This window comes from Rhincodon typus, chromosome 14 (genome assembly GCF_021869965.1).
Source record: "Rhincodon typus isolate 14 chromosome 14, sRhiTyp1.1, whole genome shotgun sequence".
In the NCBI taxonomy this organism is placed as follows: Eukaryota; Metazoa; Chordata; class Chondrichthyes; order Orectolobiformes; family Rhincodontidae; genus Rhincodon; species Rhincodon typus.
In genome coordinates this window covers 26,945,480-26,967,944 of record NC_063345.1, presented here as the reverse complement: position 1 = coordinate 26,967,944, position 22,465 = coordinate 26,945,480, and the positions used below count along the sequence as shown (strand labels likewise).

The following is a 22,465-nucleotide window of genomic DNA, read 5'->3' as shown; positions in this document are numbered from 1 at the left end:
ATTTCTATCACCTACCTTATTCCAAGCTCTGGATACAAGCTGATAGGCAAAGTGGAGCAGATTAGAGTGAGGAAGACAAACCCCAGAGAGGATAGGTAGGAACAGTAGTGACTGGAAGCAGCAGCTATGTAGGATTGAACTTCAATCATACCACATTGTGATTTTAACAGCTTAGTGGGGAATTAACTGGATACAGCAATAGTGGAATAGAAGGTATATGGATGACAGTATAAGGTAGGGGTGGAGATTAGATAGGTTTCGGGTAAAAGTTCGGCACAACATCGTGGGCCGAAGGGCCTGTACTGTTCTATGTTCTAAGAGATAGTGATGGAGTTTGTCAATGATATCAGGAATGGCGCTGGAGTAATGGATATCCTGTAAGGGAAACAGCATGGTCTTGAGGAATCATTACAGCAACTGACTTCTTACAGCACTGAGTGCCAAGTTTAGAAGAACAATGTGCATATTTCAGAATAATGTTATTTAATTTGCTTCTTTTACTTGAGGATTGAGTTTTGCTGAAACTTGAGATTTATTTAGGATTTTCAGGATATTCATCAAAGCACAGGATGGGGAACTAGACAGATGTACTGAGTTAAGCATCACCACTAGTGTCATAGCATAATTATAACCATATTAAAGATAAGGATTTATAACGAAGAAAAAAATTAACAGAATCGTGAAGAAGTGTAAAAATACAAATGAAGTTTTGAAGAAAAAACAACAAATGCTGGAGATCACGGCAGGTCAGACAGCATCAACAGAGAGAGCAAGCAAATGTTTCAAGTTTAGATGACTCTTCGTCAGAGCTGAAGTGAAGTGTGGAGGGGAGAGCACTTATGCGTACATGCGCCCGTGTTGAGTGGCTGTAGGGTACTGGTGGAGAAATAGTTCAGATTAAGTGATCAGAATGTGAGAATGGCAGAACAATGCTGTGTCTCCTGCCAGACTTCAAAGGACAGTAACTGGGATGGGGGGGGGGTGTAGGGGAGGACATGATAACAAGCTAAAAGAAAAGGAAGAAATGTTTCACAACTTAAAGGTGCTGAACTCAATTTTAAGTCCAGAAGGCTGTAAAGTGCCTAGTCTGCAGATGAGACATTGTTCCTCCAGTTTGCACTGTGATTCACTGGAACACTGCGGCATGCCGAGGACAGACATACGAACAGGACATTGTGTTAAAATGGCCGGCTATGGGAAGGTCAGGTCCTGCTTGCACAAGGCCGAAGGTGTTTCCTTTCTCCAATGTAGAGTAGGTCACATTGGGTGCAGCAAATACAAGACACAAGGTTGAAGGTGGTACAGGTGAAATGCTGCTTCACCTGGAAAGATTGTTTAGGGCCTTGGATGGTGAGCAAGGAAGTGGCGAAGGGGCAGATGTTGTATCTTCTGCAATTAAATGGGAAAGGGCAGTGGAGAGGTGGGGTGCTATTGGTGGCTGTGGAATGGACAAGACTGTCCCGGATGGAACAATCCCTGCGAAATGCAGATGGGGGAAGTGAGGGGAAAATGAGTCTGGTGGTGGCGTTCTGCTAGAGATGTCTGAAATGGTGGAGAATGAACATTTGAATGCAGAGGCTGGTGGGATGAAAAGTGAGGAGTAGGGGAACCCGGTCATGCTGTTGCGAGTGATGGCAAGGGGCAAAGGCGGAAGTACAAGTGATAGGTCCAGTGCGGTTGAGGGCTCTGTCAACCACAGTGGGTGGGAGACCACGGTCATGGAAGTTTTGTAGACTGGGCGTGCATGTCAATAGAAAATCTTTATTTCACACACATTAACAGTCACAAAGTACAATTTATAGAACTAAATGCAGAAATCCAGTTGTACGCAATTTAAAATTAACTAACCTTGAAACGACTTGTAAAAAGTTCAAGTTTAGGAATGAGCTCTCTGTTATAATAGAGACCTTGCAGGGCTGTTAAGCATTTTAGCCTCACTTCCCCTTGCTGAAAAATAAAGCACATTACTAAGTATCACTTTGAAGAACTGACTGGGGAGTTAGTGTAGGAGGGAAGGCCTTTCTTCAACACACCAGAAAATCAATAAAAGATTTTCTATAAAATAATGCATACCACTCCCACTGACATTCCACAGAATGCAGAATTCTGGAAATGAATCATGAAACTGGTAACATTTGGTACATAAATACACTTTTTGTTCCACACAATGTGCAAAATAATTTACAGAAAAAGTCAAACAAGTTTCAGTGTTTCATACATAATTGTACAACAAACATTTAGAAAATAATAGTTTTAAATTACCTTATCATGCATGGTCCACCCTACGTACTTCAAATAACTGTCATTTAAGAAGGCATCACTGTACATTTTCATCCATACCCCAATCTCTTCGATGCAGACTGCTCTTATCTCAGAGATTGCATCACTGTAGGAGAAACAAAACAGCGCAATACAGATTAAATAATCCGACACAAAAGGCAAAAATTTTCTTGCGATAATTCAAGCCATGCAAAAGTGCAAGACACCTTGAAGCTCTTACCGATATCGATGTACAAACACCCCTTTAAAAATGGCATTCATCATATTTTCAATTTCATCCTGATTTTCTTGAAGCTGGGAAGGGAAACGATAAAATGAAGTAAGTTCTAGATTAATCTTGAACTAGTTTACACCCGTAGAGAGAGACTTAATGTTTTCAGCACTACTAATCCAAGGCAAAGTAATATGTAAAAATCTGCATCTCTTCGCAAGTGTTTCATTTCTTTTAGTTTCTGTTCAAATCCATTTGTACATTGACAAAATTTGTCACGAAACAACACCTCTATAAGGTATTACAGAATGAAATTTAAATAAGAGTGGTTGCTTGATAAAAGTTCCTTGATATAATTAAGAGTAGTGACTTGGTACAGTCAAATAATACAACTGCCAATTGGTTTACTGCAAAAAAAGACCCATCAATAGTGTCTAGTTTACAATCAATGAAGAACCATATGTTAAAAAAGTAAAAATGACTAACAAGCTACATTGGAATGTGATAGCTGGTTAAGAAAATTTTTTGAAAATTCTTTACAAGCTTTTAAAATGTGCTTTCTAGTATCCAGAAGGCGATCAGCAATTTTAAAAAACCCTCAATGACTGATTACATATAGGATCGTGGCAATTTGTAGGCAGTGCAGCTTCGAGAACTAATTATTGCAATAAAAATTTACACAAACACAAGTTGCCCCGAACATAACTTGAACTTAAAATTTCAAATCTTTTGTGCTGTGTTTATCAATTTTGGGAAAAATGTGTTGTTAAGGACAGTGCAACAGAACAGAACCATAGGAACACTGAAACAAGAGCAGGCTTTAGCAAATCCACCAGTCAATTAAGTTGTTGCTCATCTGTGACCAAGTTCTATATACTTACCTTTGTCAACATTCCTCAATACATTTCGTTAACAGGAATTCATAAATCATTAGCAGGACCTGTCATTTTCTAAGAGAATTCCAAAATTCTACAGCATGTAGAAGCTTTTCTGAATTTCACTCCTGAAAGGTCTAGCTCTTTTCGCATTTTCCCACACTATACTCTATTTGCCAACTTTTTGCCCACTTACTCAACCTATCATTTTCACTCAAACTTGTGTTCAACCCCCTTTACCTACTTTTTGTCATCTTCCAATCAAGCTACAGTGCCTCTACTTCCATCCTCTAAAACAGCAATATATATTGTACACAGATGTGGTCTCAGCACTGACCCCTGTGGAACCCTACTGGTCACCAACTTGAAAAAAAACCTTCTTATCCACAATTACTGTTCCCTGCCCATTAGCCAATTCTCAAACCATGCCAATATACTTACTTCCAACACCATGAACTCTTATGTTATGACCTAACCTTTTGAGAGCTACCTTGTCAAATGTCTTTATTCAAACCACCCATGACTTCTAAATTACAGAGAATGCAACTCAATTTGTGTGATCTCCTCCCCCATGATTTAACCCATGCAGTACAGGTTGCATTCCAGTAAACCTCGAGATCTAGTGTACAAATACCAGAGTTGAAAATAAAGGTGAAATTTAGCTCCATGCCCCCAAAAAGAACTCATTCACAGATACAAAGGAAAGTGCAAGCCAGGCTAAATATAACATTAAAACAAAATCTAATGTCAGGTGTCTTCTTCTTAACAGAGTCCACCCATTGACCAAAATATATGAATAGTTAATTTCGGAAATTGGAAGTTCTATTTCCACTGTAGCTCCTTGCAAGTTGTAGTTTATCTGCTTTAACAAGTGATTCTTTTGCATTAGCTATTTTCAACAGATAAAATGCATAAAAAATATATATTTCGAGAAGATAAAGTCTACCTGCACACATTGCTTTGACCACAATTTACGAAGCATCTGAGTTATGAGTACTTACATTAGGGATTGGCAAAGTGCAGTCAACACTTCATTTGGTGAACAACATACTTCACTATGTTGTTCCTTAAAATTTTAAAGCCTGTCAGTCTGTTAATTAAAATAGTAACTTGGGCAAGACATCAAGAAAGCGAAACTGCCTTGTGTTACTATATTTGAAAGCAAATGGATAAAGTGGCGGGGGCACATTTGGGAGGCTAGAGTTATGCTACAGCAACTGAGTTTAATACTGCACGTGTCTGTGATGTTTGTTGACAGCTCCTGCTTACACTGCAGACTACCAAGATACAGCTGCAAAACTATACACATGCATGCATCAATGTAGCTACAGCTCTATTTCTTGAAGTAGATGTGTGATCATTTGCTTTGTAACATTACAAAAGATTCCACAAGGTTTTAAAAGTTGTTGCGCAACAGGACTTTTAAAATTTATTTCTGAATCCTTGAGGAACTCCTAATCATGCAAGAATGCCTCTTTGACAGGAGGATTAAAATATAACAATTCTTAAAATAATTATTGCAGTTCAATAAAAACAATGTCATTGACAAGAGTAAATATAAATGCAAACCACTAAAATAATAACCACTGTGCAATGAAATTGAGTAAAAAGTAATAATAAATGTACAGCAAACAAATTAATCTTTAGGCAATTTCCAAGTGAAACTAGTTGTTAATTTAACTTTTTTCTTTGTTTCATATTCCTAATTTAAATAAATAATATTTAATTGAATTAACCACATTTTATATTGTATGGCTTAATTATTTATGGTTGTTTACCAACAGATTTTTCTAACTATGACACAGGCTTTGAAGAAAGATTCACTTCAGCACCTCAATGATCAACACATTAAAAATACAATCCACACAACACAGAATAGCAGAAAATGAAAAAAGGCTAATGAAGGAAATCTGATAAATTCAGTTACTTTCTTTCAATTGCAACAAGCAAGTAGTCATGTTGCGACACTGACATTTCACTGACCTCTTTTCTTTTCTGTAATAGGAGCTCCAACCTGTCATTGGCTCTTTTGCCAATAATTTTATTTCTTTCAGTTTCATATTGCCGCTGAGTATTGTCCATGTTAATACTTAAATTTAACGCCACATTTACTAGGGCTGTCATCAGCTTCATAGCTATAAAAAGAAATGGCTGGACAGTTTAATTACATATACAAATACTGAATAATTCACTTTATTTGCAACTAAAATGAAACGTGCTTTCCTAAAACACATGAAATCTACAATAAAATATTTAAATAGTTTTGTTTTTATAGTCTTTTCTTTACAAGAGTTCTAACTTCAATAGTAAAATCGTCAGAATTGAGAGAACCACTTCGGTCAAGTTCTGACATATCAGCAGAAGAACAAGCTGCTATTTTAGACTTCTGAGCTGCAGACTATGTAAATCATGACTTGATTTTATCGACTTGAGGTTGAGAAACCTAAATGAAAGTAAACACGGGACCAAAATTAACAATAGTGGAAGAAATGTACTAAATTAGACTGATGTTATCATTTGGAGTTTTAAAAGGCTTGGATTACAGAGAGGAGCGAAAATACCAATGAAAACTATTGTGCAGCTTTGAGACTTGGCAAAGAATGAAATAAGAGCAAGGAACTTAATATCAGGTGAAATACTAGAAGGAGACCAGTTTGCCAAAGTTCTCTGCACTTCAATTTATTACTCTTTCAGATCAATCCAACAATTTCCAATTTATAAGCTATGAGTTTGTCTAAAACTTACCAGATTCATGCATATAACTCACCATCGCTATATTTCGTTTCTCAATATTAAGAACTCACTCTTCACCTTCCAGTCAAAGAAAATCTAATACCAGATAGCAAATTTAAACCCATTTAAACAATTCACAGGACCATGGCCCAAAAGTGCTTTTTTGTTTCTCATGGGGAAAAAGACACTCAATTAAGGCACTGGCATCTCAACAGACAACAAACACAATTGCACCCTTAGATGCACAAGCAGTGAGTCAAATATTTTGAAAAATAAACTATACATTTTCACATGCACAAAGGGAAAACAAAAGTATTGCAGAAACAGAAACCTTACAAGTCACTTGTATTGTAAAAAGTCAACTCTTTAATATTAAACGTCTGCACACTGATAAAATGTCATCAAGTACAGGTTGGGTACCCTTTATCTGTGCATCCAAGACCCAAAAAGACCTGGAGACCAAGGTCTTTACAAAAATGAACCCAAACAAACCTGCAGACACGCTGAATTCTAGTCTTAGGAAAAAAAAACTTTGTTTTTAAGTCCATTTGGGTGAAGCAAAGTTCTTTTCCCCCAAAGGAACTGAACAAACTTGTTGATACACTGAGTTTGCACTTGTGGGAGAAAAAATCTTGGCTTTTGGGTCAATTCATGTCTGTTCAGGCCAACTGAATTTTTTTCCAAAGGGCCCAAACAGAGCTAAGTGGTAGGTGTAGCAACAAATGCAGACAAAGAATAATAAGTGCAGAGGTGATGAGAAATGTTTATCAAAAACCTGGTAGTATCTGTAAAGATGATGTGAACCCACTGGCTAACATGCGTTCAAAGGTTAAATTAATATTTTGCTGTTGGTTGTGAGATGATTAGTAAAAGATCCTAGAGGGAAAGGAAAGCGTGTCCGAAAATATCCTTCATTAAAAATAACTGGTCCTGAGATTTACAAAATAAGAATTTCCGACCAGTATACGATTTTAATTGTAGGCAGAAAATGGAAAACCTAAAAGCAATATGTAACTTGAAGGAAACAATTTCTGTACTTTGAAGTGGATATCTCACCTGCCAATGTGCTGGTGTGTCTGAATGCTCGAACCTGGGAGTCTGACAACCCAGTTAACAGTGAAATAACAGTGTCCATCATATATTCATCATATATGATACTGTACTGACACTGCCTCACAAGCACAGAGATGAATTCACAGAAACTAGACTTGAATTTTTTCCATTGTGGACCAGGCATTGTAAGCGGGTAATCACCACTGTCCTGAAGTATAAGAAAGTTTATTAAATGTGATTAGAACAAATAAAGACAGATAGATCATTCAAAGATAATTTGGTGCAGAATTGCAGATCACAAATTCAAACAAAATAGCTTCTTAAACCAAACATACAAAAATGCAAATATATTCTGCATTCTTTTAAGAAAGAAAATAGGTACCTAATCTGATGACTGTTGAGGTTTAGTTTGGTGGTTGGAATTTTTCTCTCAAAAAGTATGCTTTAATTTGATCCCCAGTTTTCTTTAAAGTTACAGTGTGCTCAGTATTCGCGTGAGTTCAAAATCTGGTTCAATTTAGTTTCTTTCTGTCAAAATAGTTTTTAGATTTGTAAGACTGCTGTGGCGCAGTACCTCTGCGTCAGAAAGTCTAGGTAAAAGTCCCACCTATGCTGGCAGCGTGTCAAAACTGTAATGCTGGCAACTCCCCAAGAATATTTTCTGATTTGTTCTGCTGGTTGGCCAGCATTTATTGCCCAGAGGGTAGTTAAGAGTCAACTACATTGCTGTTGGTCTGGAATCACATGTCGGCCTGACCAGGCAAGGATGGCAGTTTCCTTCCCTGAAGGACGTAAGCGAACCAGATGAGTTTTACCGACCATCAACAATAGATTCATGATCATCGGTGCCAAATAGCTTAGTTATGTCTTGCGTACAAAAACTAACCCAGCCAATTATCGCCCATTAACCTACCCACAATCATCATGGCAGACTAGTACAAGAGGTAAAGTCACATGGTATCAGGGGTATGCTGGCAGATAAGGGAGGAAAAAAGGCCTTTAGCATGCTTGCCTTTATTGGAAGGGGCATTGAGTACAATGATAGGCAAGTTACGCTGCAGCTTTATAGAACATTAATTAGGTCACACTTGGAATATTGCATACAGTTCTGGTCTCCACACTACCAGAAGAGCATGGATGCTTTGGAGAGGGTACAGAAAACGTTTACCAGGATGCTGCCTAGTATGGGGCATTTTAGATATGAAGAAAGGTTGGATAGACTGGGTGTATTTTCACTGGGACGCAGGAGGTTGAGGGGGTACCCTGAAAGAAGTTTAAAAAATTGTGAATGGCATGGATAGAGTGGGAAGTATGAGGCTTTCTCCCAGGGTGGAGGGATCAAGGTTCAAGATGAGGTGGTGGGGGTGCGGTGTAGAGTTTACAAGAGATGTGCTAGTCACATTTTTCACACAATGGGTGGAGAGTACCTGGAACGCACTGCCACAGGCAGTAATGGAAGCAGACACAATAGCAGCATTCAAGAAGGACCTGGACAAATACATGATTAGGAAGGGAACAGAGGGATCCAGATCCTGTAAGTGAAGACAGTTTTAGTATGGAAGGGCAAAACGCATCAGTGCAGGCTTAGAGGGCCAAATGGTCTGTTCCTGTACTGTATTGTTCTTTGTTCATCAGTAAAGTTATGGGTGAGGTCACCAACAATGCTAACTATGCAGCATTTGCTCAGCAATAACCTGCAGGAACACTGAGCTCCACACTTCATTACAGCCTTGGTTCACACATGGCCAAAACAGGTGAATTCTATGGGTGAGGTGAGAGTCACTGTCCTTAATAGTAAGGCTGCATTTGACCAGGTGTAGCATCAAGGAACTTTAGCAAAACTAGCATCAATGGGAATAAAAAGGGAAAAGCCTGCGCTAATTTGAATCATATATGGCACAAAAGACAATGCTCATGACTATTGAAGGTCAGTCATCTCAGCTCCAGGACATCTCTGCAGGAGTTCCTCATGGTAGTGCCCTAGGCCCAACCACCCTCAGCTGCTGCAATGATCTTCCCTCCACCATAAGGTCATAAGTGGGATGTTTGCCGACGACTGCACAATGTTGAGCACCATTCGCGACTCCTCAGATACTGAAGCAGTCCATATTCAAATGTAATAAGATCTGGACAATATCCAGGTTTGGGCTGACAAGGGGCATAGAACATTCACACCACACAAGTATTGGGCAATCTCCAGCAAAAGAGAATGTAATCATGGCATTTTGACATTCAATGGCATCAGCATCATGGAATCCCCACTGTCAACATCCTGGGAGTTACCATCGAACAGAAAGTGAACTTTATATTGGAGGAATCATATAAATACTGCAACTACGAAAGCAAATCAGAGACGAGGAATACTACAGTAATTCACCTCCAGACTCCCCAAAGCCTGTACACCATCTACAAGGCACAAATCAGGGATGTGATGGAACAATCCCCACTTGCTTGGATGAGTGCAGGTCCAACAACACTCAGGAAGTTTGACATTATCCGGGACAAAGCTCCTTGATTGACACTGCATCTCCAAACATTTGCTCCTTTCACCACCGACTCTCAGTATCTGTAGTGTGCATCATCTACAAATTGCACAGCAGAAATTCAAAGATCCTTAGATAACACCTTCCAAGCTAACAGCCACAACCATCCAAAAGGCCAAGGACAGCAGATATATGGCAACACTGCCTGTAAGCTCCCTTTCCAGCCACTCTCCATCCTAAATTGGAAATAGACCACCATTCATTCAGTGTTGCACGGTCAAACTCCTGGAATTCTCTCCCTAATGGTATTGAGGATAGAACATAGAACAGTACAGGCCCTTCGGCCCACGATGTTGTGCCAAACGTTTACCCTAAACCTAAGGTCTATCTAACCTCCACCTCTACCTTATACTATCATCCATATGCCTATCTAATAGCCGCTTAAATGCTCCTAACGAGGCCGACTCCACTACCCGCTCCGGCAACGCATTCCACGCCCCAACCACTCTCTGAGTAAAGAACCTACCTCTGATGTCTCCCCTATATCTACCTCCACTCACTTTAAAACTATGCCCCCTCGTAATAGCTACCTCCATCCTAGGAAAAAGTCTCTGGCTGCCCACTCTATCTATACCTCTGATGTACCTACTCCAAATGGACTGCAGCAATTCAAAGCAGCAGTTCAACACAAACTTCTCAAGGAAATCCTGGGATGAGCAATAAATGCTGATCATTCAGCAACAGCCCAAATTCCAAACATTAACCTAAAAATACCCAACCAGGTTTAGTAATGCTTGACTTTGATGTGAAGGAAGATCTTGTGGCAGCGGGAGTGTCCCTTCTGGGCCAGAAGATCCAGGTTCCTGTCTCACGCGCCCCAGAGGCTTGTCACAAACATGTCTGAACAGACTGATTAAAATACTTAGGATGTGTCTATGGGCTCCTGTGGCACGTTGCCCTATCCTGTCCTAGAAAGTCGCACCAGTGTGAGAGGAGTGCCATAACATGTCTTAACTAGTTGGTTAAAAATAATTTACTATTTCTTACTTAGATGTGTACATAAAGAACAGGCAGCTAATATGGTTGGGGGATTGTTTAGAATAAAGATGTAAAGCTATGGCAAGCAATAACCAGTCTCCAAAGCTTTCCAGTCTGTATGTTTATTCACCATTGGGTTTGGAGTTCCACAAACAGTTGCTAGGTCCTCATTAAATATTTTGTTTAATGACAATCTTGTACTCATTTCAGCATTCACTGAAACTGTACCATTCGAAGCACCAAAATAATTACATGATTGACAATAATTAATTAATAATAAAATCTGAATAATTCAATGTTACTGGAGGGGTGAAGCTTCTATGGTTTTATTTTTCTTTTAGTTTTATCTGCTTAGTTCAAATAAAAACTTCAGTAACACAGCAGAAATCCACTTCAACCTTTTAGAAAATAAACAATACCAAGCAGATGGCATTTTTAAATAAATGAAATTTGCAATGACTGCAACAATAACTTCAAACGTTGATGAATATTTAAAACTGGATCTGATTTGAACTTTGCCAGAACCAAATATACTGAACATTCGACACAAGATGGAAAATGTAATAATAGTAGTGAGCTCAGTTACTTATTATTCTGAAAGAAAATTTTCAACTTTTTTCTGTCCTTAAAATAACATGAAAATTTACTATTGGGATAGTTTAAGTTAGTTAACAAATCATCCAGTTTGAAAACTCGACCCGAAACTGGTTTCACTATCCCCAGATGCTGCCTGCAATATGTAGCTTTTGCATCTGCAGCTTCTTTTTTAACTCTTCCCAAGATCCCAAATATATATTAAAAATTGCAAAAATAAAGATGCCATGTTTAGGTCGAAGGTTCAAGAACCTGAAATTTAACACTGTTTCTTCAGCCCCAGAAACCACCAAACATGCGAAAAGATTCCAGCACTTAGTTTCTATTTCCAATATTTGCTTTTTGAAAATGATTGTATTTAAAATTACCTCATCAAATTCTTCTGTCATCTTACGAATTATCTCAGAATTTTGCATGTGACGGAACATCTCAGCAGTTACTACACCTGCCGATCAAGAACAGTCAATGGAATGAATGCAAGACAGAGCATAAAAAATAGGGGAAAAAAAAAGGAAAAAAAAATTCTGGTTCCTGTGCACACAAACATCCCACAATGTGAGCCTGGCTGACAGTCTTAAGATTCTACTTTCATTCTCTGGCTCACTCCTCGTGGCAAAACCATGACTGATCAGAGTCAGAGTCAATCTGGCTGGTGTAAATTTAAACAAGGATTGGCAAATAGCAACCAATCATCAGCTAACCGGTGCATTCTTCAGGGAAACAAGTCTACCAGAGTTCATTTTCCAGCCGATCATCATGGTCTTCTCAGAGCACTAAAACATTGTTTTTCTTTACATTGGAATTCTGCAAATTATCTTGCCAAGTCTTGCAGCTCGTGCAAAATGAAAAGTTTAACAAATTGTGAGGTTAATTATTAAACTTTGAATTGTTGCTAGGGAACTACACTATCAAGATTTCTGGAAATACTAGGACAACAACTTACCTTTGCAGCCTGAACACTGAATAAAAAAATTTATGAGATCCAGAAGTGCAGTATCCCGGTCATGCTTGTAGGATTCAATCCAGTCGTCTACAACAGTCTACAAAGCAGAACAGAAAGGCAACTAATCAGGGGTACAAAAATACTGTTGAAAAAATAACTGGCTTACACCTCAGAATTATGCTATTCTTACTAAAAAGGCAAAAAACTGAGAGGTGAGAGGTAACACGCAAGATTGATGGGGTGAGATAGGATGAAATGATGGAAAAATAGGAAAACAAAAGAGAGAGGATTAGCATGAGAGCACTTGGAAGGGAGGAGCCAAAGCAGTACAATGGTTTTAATATTATGCAAGCCTGGCAATGCCAGAATGTTTCTGAATCAATTCATGCTACAAAATATGCCAAAGGTCACCATTATTGTAATGAAAGGTTACTGTGTTCATTATCACTCTCGCGAACTTGTCAACACAGTACAAAAAAAAATTGCAAATAGCTCATTAAAACCCAGGAGTTACAGCTCCTTGCAGCATCACAGTTTGGTATTTGTACATAAAGTGGCAAGTAAAACAGACACATGCTGCAGCCGCCTCTTTGTACGGTTGTCTTACTCATTTGGTTTACAACACGAACAACAATGATGTTTGATATCAAGCAATATCAAGATAGTTCCATTAATTTTATGTGGAGTCTTGCTCCTGCAATGGAAAACAATTTATTTTCTCAATCACTCCTTCTAATAAACTTTACCTGCATTGCACTCTTGCCCAATTTCACAACTTCAAATAGCATCATGTTTTCCACTCCTCCATTCTGTTGGTGATGTCCATTCATCCGGTTCATGCCTGTTGCAGATTTTCCACCATTTCCACTTTTTCCTTTCTCTCCAGAAACTTTTTTTACTTTTTTACTGGACTAAAAATGAAATAAATAAGATTTTTACACAATATATTTTACAACATGAAAGAAATGTAATTTTATAATTCGTGATATGTTCATGCAAAATTACATGGTAAAACATTGTTGCATCCTTCAAAGAAAAGTTGCTATTACTGGGATCTCCATTGTTTGGTTTAAAAAAAAATACACATACCCCTAACCTGGTAGAACTAAAGCATGACTAACTCTGCATTCTTTGATTGGAACTTATGCACAGATTTTAGTTACAGGTGGCAGCTTCATCCATCTGGGATGTTAACAGTTCAGTATTGAGCAGTGAAAGGATTTTTGATGTCACAATGATGATGAGTTTGAATATCTTTTATTTATTTCAAGAATTCCTCAAGAATCGTTTATGAGGAGGCATCAGTGGGAGACAGTCACTCTGGTTTCATTTAGCACCGTTCAACCTGCAATGTCTGTCACATAAACCCAAATAGGGATTCACACAAACAACATTCCAACGTATTCAGCCATGTGCGTGCTTACGCATTTTCATCCAGACAAATACTTCCAGCAGCATTTTCCCAGTACTAAAGACAATCAGATTCCTTGTTGATTTATCCCCTCTGAATCCAGTGTCTGAGGCCAACTACAGTTCATTCTTACCACCTCTTCCCCAAACACATTGGCACTACATTCCCTTGATGTAGCTACACCACTGGTACAGGAGTGAGCCATTCAGCCTGTTGAGCTCTCTCAATCATGACTATGGCTGATCTAACACCTCAGTGTCTTTTATCCATGATATCCCCATGACCTTTCATACCATTAGTAACTAGAAATGTATAAATCGCAACTTTAAACACTCAAATACAGCACAACATCAGCACGGGCTATTGAGACTGAGAGATTTGAATCAAGGAATAGAGAGTTTGCAAATTTGTGAATAAATCAGTGGGTCAGGTTTGGGAAGAAGCAGTTAGCAGCAAACTGTCAACATTCATTCATTGTTGATAACTCTCTGGAACTGACAACAACTTCAGGATATCGGGCACACATCGGTTATGGCAATATCCTAAGAATGCTGTCTGTGCTTCAGGACTTTGGCACAAGATGCCCATCCTTTGCCACTGACGACAAAATCTCACCACATTCAGTGAGTATTCAAGTTTACAAATAACACAAAGCAGGCACAGTGAGCTTTACACTACTGAAGGACACAGGAATGAAAACTTCCAGCAGTTACACAGAGATTTAATCACATCCCTTCAGTTCAGTTTTAAATGCCAAACCTCAGCAAAGATATGTTGACCTTGGAATTAGTACAGTGCAGATTTTCCAGAATTATATTACTCAAGATGTTTGGGTGCTTTAGGTTCAGTCTGCAAGGTTTAGGAGAAATAGTCATCACATTTATAGAATACAATGAAATTATTTTCCCAGTTTCACAATGCTTTTCTACGTCTATTACATATGCAAAAGTAGAATTTAAAATACAAATGCAGAACAGAAATAAGAGTTGCCATGGGTACTCTCATGACAATGCTTTCTTTGGGATATATGGAACCTTGTCTGCTCCAGTCCTATTAAGGCCTCCTCTCTCATCTCTTTTCCATGACATTGATGACCACATTAGTGACATTTGCCATCCTTACACTGAGCTGGAAACTTTAATCAACACAGGTCCCAACCTTCATTCTTCTTTCAATTCCCATGGTCCACCTTGGACTCTTCCTGTCCATTCCGTGACAGAGGATTATCAATCGGTATTTACTACAAGCTTGTTGACTCTGACAAATACCTTGACTGTGTTTCCATCTCACTTCAAGAACTTTCTTCTGTACTCCCAGTTTTTGTTTCTCAATTGCACCTATTCAAATACTGCAACCTTCCGCACATGCTTTTGGTACGTTTTGCTTATTTCTCAATCAACTACCACCCCACTTAGGGTTGGTCAGGGCCCTCAATCCAGTCTGTTCTTGGTCATGTGCCTCTTCTCTCCTTGCTTCCCTCCCTCCAAGACCCACGATATTGGCCTCTTGTTCTCACTTTTCCACCCATGATCATCATTAATCATCTGTCATTTCCACCATCCTCAGCATTATTTCCCCAAAAGATGTCTCCTTCCTTTCCCTTTAAATATTCTGAAAGGACTGTTCCCTCTTCAATATCCTGGCCCAATCACAGAAACTCTCCAGGTCCCCACCCTTTTCTGTAGCATCTTTCCATGAGGGCAGCAAGTATAACATCTTCTGTCATTCCCCTTCTCATTGTCTAAAACTCTAAAGACTCATTCCAACTGAAATGTATAGTTCTGTCAACTTATATGCTTCATTCACTGCACATGATGTGGGCTCCTCTACATTGGGGAGATGAAACACAGATGGAGATCGCTGTGCGAACACCATTGTTCAGTCCACAATGAAAAAAAGGTTATTATCTGTTGTCATTTTTATTCTGCATGTTGCTCCAACTCAGATTTCACAAAATCTTGGACTGATGAAAACACAGAAGGCGTGTCATGATTGTGCCAGTTCTGTGGTCTTTCCTATCTTTTCCAGGTAGCTCTTCTATTTTTGCTTCAGCTAATTATCCAAATATCTTTGGAAGGCCTCAAGTGAACCCACTACCACCAGACCTTGAGAAGAGTATTCTGATTCCCATCATGCACTGTCATCAGTGGTTCCTTTCAGTGTCCACTGGCTGACCATCCATGATCTGCCAACAAGAACAGTTTTTCCACTGTCAATTCTGCCCAAATCTCTCTCAATTTTGAAAACAAACACTCACCAGTATTCTCGGTTCCCAGTCACTCAGCCAAGTTCATACCCATGCTGTTATCATCCATTCTATTTCATGGACTTCAACTTCGCTGACTTGCCAGTTTTATGGCACTTCTTCAACCAAAAAACCCTCAACCACAAAACCCTGATCGAACATCTTATTCAAAGATGAGTTAAACACAATGTTCTACTGGTACCTCTGTTCTGGCTTCCTTAATTAGTCCACTATCCTTGTGACTGTTAATATTGTCCAAAACTATGCTATGCTTTCTAAAAGCTTTCCCAGAACTTTGATAAAAATGGCTGGACTGCATTTGCTGGGTACAGTTTGACAATCTTTCCAGACGCTGGTATAACATTTGCAGTCATCTCCAACTCTGGGACCTTTGAATCTCAGGAAAATTGACAATTATGGTCCGTGCCTCAGCAACTTACATCTTTATATTTCTCAGTATCCATAAAAGTAATTCATCAGTCCCTGGTGACTTATCAGCTTTAAGCACAATGACCCTATCCAACAAAAAAACCAAAAGAACTGTGGAACGCTAGAAATCTGAAACAAAAACAGAAATTGCTGGATAATGTCAGCATGTCAGGCATCATCTGTACAGAGTCTTAGAGTCATACAGCACGGAAAGAGACCCTTCGGTCGAAATAGTCCATGCCGAACATAATCCCAAACTAAACTAGTTCCACCTGCCTGCTCCTGGCCCATATCCCTCCAAATCTTTCCTATTCCTGCCCTTGTCCAAATGTCTTTTAAACATTACAATTGTGCCTACATCCACCACTTCCTGAGGAAGCTCATTCTACAGATGAATCACTCTCTGTGTAAAATATTTGCCCCCATGTCTTTTTTAAATCTCTGTCCTCTCACCTTAAAAATGTGCCCCCTAGTCTTGAAATCCCCCACTCTGGAGGGGTGGGGTGGGGTGGGGGGGGAAACAACCATCAACCTTATCGATACCCCTCATGATTTAATAAGCTTCTATACGGTCACCTCTTAACCTCCTACGCTCTAGTGAAAAAGGTCCCAGCCTATCCAGCCTTCCTTTACAACTCAAACCTTCCATACCTGGCAACATGTTCCTCCAGCTTCACACGGTGTTTTCTCATTATCAACATCCTGGTTAATCTCTTTTGAGCCCTCTCCAACTTAATAACATCCGCCCTCTAAGTGGGCAACCAGAACTGTACACAGTACTCGAGAACATGCCTCAGCAATATCCTGTGCAACCTCACCATGACTTCCCAATACCTATACTCAAAGAATGAGCAATGAAGGTAAGCATGCTAAATGCCTTTTTAACCACCCTGTCTACATTTGATGCAAACTTCAAAGAATCAAAGTTACTGTTTTTGGGTCCTGTAACCCTCCTTCAGAGTTTATCCAACATCTGAGTTCTTAGGTCATAAACTGTCTCAACGACATCCTCTTTCACGATGACTTGGCCTGCAATTTCTTCCTTGGTAAAGGCAGATACAGAACATTCATCTTGTATCACAGCTATGCCTCTGCTTGCAAGCATAAATGCTCTTTTCAGACCCTCACAGCTCCAATCCTAGTTTTGCCAAGTAATTACTATCTACATACCTTAACAAGGCTGTTGGATTCAGTTTGATGCTCTTTCATTTTATTTCCATTTCCCTTCCTGAATTTTCAAAATTCAGCCTGGTCCTCAGTTGAATTTTCTACCTGACAACAGTCAAATGCACTTATTTTGTTTTTTTCACTCACTCTAACTATAAACAAGGTGTGGAGGTGCCGATGTTGGACTGGGGTAGACAAGGTCAAAAATCACACGACACCAGGCTAGAGTCCAACAGGTTTATTTGAAGACACAAGCTTTCAAAGGCTCATTCCTTCTTCAGGCATCAGTGAAAGGGGTAGCATCAAACACAGAATGTATAAGCAAAAGATCAAAAGTTCACAGAACTGATGCGGTGTTGAAGAAACCTAAGATGGCTGTTAAACTTTTAATCGGTTAAAAAGGATTAATACGCAAATTCCCGAATTTCTTTCAAGTCGCTGCCCCGAGTTAACTAAAGGTTTTATCAGTTCCCTCAGTACACGAGAGGTGACATCCCAGGTTAGACATTGCATTTTAGGTGTGAGGCCTTGTTTAGAATCTGGCTGTGAATCAGACTGGTTTTATTTTGAAAGTAGGAATTTATAAAATACCACATTAACTGTCTACAAATTGTCTGCGTGTGAGTGAGTGAGTCAGTGAGTGAGAGAGAGAGAGTGAGAGAAAAGAGTGTATGTGTGTATGTATATGTGCATGTGTGAGAGCTGATAGTGCGGTGGGGTCACCTGTAATGTGACACGCACCCAAGATTCTGGTCGAGGCCGTCCTCGGCCATCAGCCTCTGCATTGTTGTGTATCCCAAAGTCTTGCAGGACATTTACCCAAACATCCAAGGCCAAATGTCCTTGACTGTCCTCTAAGGCAGATTTCAGAATACAGAACACCGCAGAGTCACCAAGCAGAGGCCGATAGCCACGTGCGGAACCCATGAAGATGGCATCAATCAGGATATTGCATTAACGTCATGCCACAGGTGACCCCACCACACACACACACACACACACACACACACACACACACACACACTCCCTCTCTCTCTCTCTCTTCCACCCCCCCACCCCCGTCCCCCACCCCTTCACATGCATACACACGCATACTCTCTTTCCCTCACACACACAGATTAAATCTATGGGGTGAATTTGCATTTGCAGATTTGTAATTGCAGATGCATTCCAGTTTGTTCAAAAAGCACACAAATCTGTACCATGTACAAGCTGCACGACAGCAACTGACCTAGGCTCCTTTGACAGAATCATCCAAAACTGTGACCTTGACCAACAAGAATGAAAATCCCCTGCAAATATCTGCAAGATACCCTCCATGTTACACACCATCCTGACTTGGAAATAGACTGCACGACAGAAATTCACCAAAAGTCCTGACACGGTATCTTCCAAATCCACAACCACTTCAACCTACGGCAGCAGACGTGTGGAACTCCACCAACCACCTGCAAGCTGCCCTCTAAGCCACTCACCATCTTGAACTGGAAATATATCACTGTTCCTTCAGTGTCACTGGATCAAAATCCTGGAACTCTCTCCCTAATAAACCTACTGCACATGAGTTGCAGCAGTTCAAGAGGCAGCTCATCACCACGGGCAACTATAGACGGGTATTAAATGTTCACCCGGCCAACGATGCCTGCATCCCATAAGTGAATATAAAATAAAATTCCTTCACTGCCGCTGGTTCAAAATCCTGGAACTCTCTTCCTAACAGCTGTGAGCGTACCTACATCTCAAGGACTTCAGAGTACTCTTGCAGGTAGCCCTGACATTGTGGAATTACCACATCTATAAACAGGCTAGGCACAAGATACTTAACCAAGCAGATATGTTGCAGCGGTGACAGCTGCAACAACTTAATTACGCCATACTACCATTAGATGCAAGAGCAAAAATAGTCCATTTAGCCCATAGTCAGCTCCACCTCAACAGCCCTCTTTCATAAAGAAATCCACAGATTCACAACCCCCGGAAAAGAAAGTCCCCCTCACTGCCACCTTAAATATGCGACCCCCGTATTCTAAGATTATGCGCACTGGTCCGAGACTTTCCCACAAGAAGATATAACCTTTCCGCATCTACCCTGTCCAGTCCTTTCAGAATGTTGCACGTTTCAAGGTCATCTCTAATGCTTCTAAATTTCAATGACTACAAGCCCAGCTTATACAATTGCTCCTCATAAGACAGTTCCTCCATACTTGGTATCAGACTTCTGACAACTGCTACAGTGAAATGCTCAAGACACAATATCACCTTTAGACTGGACACCTTACAGCTTTCTAAACTCGGCACAAAATTCAACAATTTTAGACCAGAACCTCAGTCCTGTTTTGTTCATGGGATCAAAAATATATGTATCCCCAATGGCGCAGCAAACAGTTTTACACAAGCAAGAGATGCCAACAGCAGGTGGACTTTAAAAGGACAAGATATGGCATTATACAAATTTTATTCTACAATTTCGCAAAAAATCTCGTTTACAAATTGACAAAAAAAAATCTTACTGCTTTTTACCTTGGTTGGATTATAAGATTTTCCATCAAAGTCTTCAAAATCAGTATCAGAGGAGAAAGGTGTTTCAGTCTCCCTGTGAAGGAAGTTAAATTAATTATTAGAATTGAGTTGATCCTTACAAACAAGAATTTAATTTACTAGTTAAAATTTGGCAACATAAGAAAACTAATAATAACAAATGCATCAGCAATATATATCACCAATAAGTAAATGTTTGATTGTATAAGACCATGTTATATATTAAAAAAAAGCTTAATAAAGATGAATGTTGTGTATAACGTGTAATTATATAAAATAGGACACCAATCCACAGAAAAGAATCTCTAAATCAAAGCATTCCTGCATCCGAGATTCGCTTGAGGTCTGTCTGCTAAGCAGTTTTTATTCACAGGACAAAAAAAAACAACAGGAACAGGACACTCCATGTTTTGAGCCTGCTCCACAATTCATAATGACCATGATTGATCATCCAACTTTTTTTTCTTCATTCATTCATGAGATGAGGGCATTGCTGGCTAGGCAGCATTTATTGCCCATCCCTAATTGCCCAGAGGGCAGTTAACAGTCAACCACATTGTTGTGGGCCTGGAATCACATGTAGGCCAGACCAGGTAAGGATGGCAGTTTACTTCGCTAAAGGGTATTAGTGAGCCAGATGGGTTTTTCCAACAATTGACAACAGATTCATGGTCATCGTTAGACTCTTAATTCCAGATATTTATTGAATTCAAACTCCACCATCTGCCTTGGCGGGATTTGAGCCCGGGTCCTCAGAACATCATCTGGGTCTCTGGATTAACAGTCCAGTGATAATACCACTAGGCCATCACCTCCCCAGTACCCTGTTCCCACTTCCTCCCCATATCTTTTGATCTCTTTAGCTCAAAGAATCTTTTCTAATTCACTGCTTTGGCTTCAATTGCTTTTTGTGGCAGCGAAATCCACAGGTCTACCACTCTCTGGGTGAAGAAATTCCTCCTCATCTCAGTCTTAAATGACCTACAATGTATCCTTAGACTGTGCCAATACAATGTGGAGCTGGAAGAACACAGCATGACCTGATGAAGGGTCTAGGCCAGAAACGTCGAGTCTCCTGCTCCTCTGATGCTGCCTGACCCGCTGTGTTCCTCTAGTCCACACTGTGTTGTCTCTGACTCCAGCATCTGCAGTTCTTGCTATATCCCTAGACTGTGACCCCTGATTCTGGGCAATCCTGTCATCAGAAGCACCTACCCTGCATTTACCCTACCTAGTCCCATTAGAATTTTGCAGGTTTCTATGAGATTCCCTCTCATTTTACTATTCCAGTCAATACAGTGCTAACATATCCTGTCTCTATTCATACTGCAATACTGCCATCCCAGCAATCAATGTAGTAAACTTTGTTGCACTCCCTCCACAGCCAAAACATCCTTCCTCAGATAAGGAGACCAAAACTACACACAATTAATCACACAAACTATTGTTAGATTTCAGAAAGTAGAACATGAAGTTGTTAAGGAAATATGACTTGCTGCAAGTTAAGGCACAGGCAAATGTTAAATCTACATTTACGTGGGCAGGCGACAACTTCAAAGTTTGCAAACAACACAAAACTTGGCAGAATTGTAAACTACAATGAGTACAGTTCAGAATTTTATAAGTACATCGACATTTTGATAGAGTGGACTGATAGGCAGCAGATAAGTTAAATGCAGGGAACTGTGAAATAGTGCACTTCAGTACAAAGAACTTGGAGAGACAGTATAAATAAATAGCACAATTCTGAAGTGTGCATAGGAGCACAGACACCTGGGGATATTTATGCACATAACTCACAGGTAAAGAGAGCTGCTAATAAAGCATACAGTATTCTGGGTTTCTTAAATAGGAACATAGAGTACAAAAGCAGATAGGTTAAGATAAATTATATAGGGCACTGGTTAGAACTTAGCTGGAGCACTTCATACAGTTCTAGGCACAACAGGACAGGAAGGATGAGAATGAATTGTAGAAGTACAGAAAAAGTTTGAGAATGATTCCAAGGAAAAGACACTTCAACAATGAGGAAAGATTTGAAGAGTTGTGACTGCTTTGCTTGGAGAGGAGAAGGCAAGGCGATTTCAAGGAGTTTTCAAAATCATAAGGGGTTTGGACATTGTGGATAGAGAAACTGTTCCCACTCATAAATGGATTAAGAACCAAGAGTTTTGCAAAAGAAGCAAATGCTAGGTGACCAAAAAAGATTTTCCATGCAGCGAGTGATTAGCATATGGAAGTGTGTTGGAGGCAGGTTCAAATGAAGCACTGAAGGCAGCATAAGATTATGAGCTATACAGATTATCAACTAGGATCTTATTTAATGATCAGAGCAGGTTTGAAGGGCCAAATGACTGATGCCTGATCCTATTCATGTTCTTGTAATATATATTATCTGCCATAGGTCTACAAGACGCATTGTTCAATAATTCATGATAAAGGATTAAGTGCCTTTTAATCCACAC

The 22,465-nt window shown here is 39.7% G+C and overlaps 1 protein-coding gene across 1 annotated transcript in view; it reads right to left on the bottom strand.

Moving 5' to 3' along the window:
* Positions 1–22,465, bottom strand: part of LOC109930684 (cohesin subunit SA-2-like) — a 170,388-nt gene that overhangs the window by 33,432 nt on the left and 114,491 nt on the right. The window contains exons 3-11 of the mRNA XM_048605296.1: positions 19,983–20,055; positions 12,957–13,121; positions 12,211–12,307; positions 11,636–11,712; positions 7,156–7,360; positions 5,350–5,501; positions 2,501–2,574; positions 2,263–2,386; positions 1,849–1,947 (exon numbers count right to left, since the gene is read on the bottom strand). Coding sequence (XP_048461253.1) covers positions 1,849–1,947; positions 2,263–2,386; positions 2,501–2,574; positions 5,350–5,501; positions 7,156–7,360; positions 11,636–11,712; positions 12,211–12,307; positions 12,957–13,121; positions 19,983–20,055 — 1,066 coding nt within the window. The remainder of the gene's footprint in view (positions 1–1,848; positions 1,948–2,262; positions 2,387–2,500; positions 2,575–5,349; positions 5,502–7,155; positions 7,361–11,635; positions 11,713–12,210; positions 12,308–12,956; positions 13,122–19,982; positions 20,056–22,465) is intronic.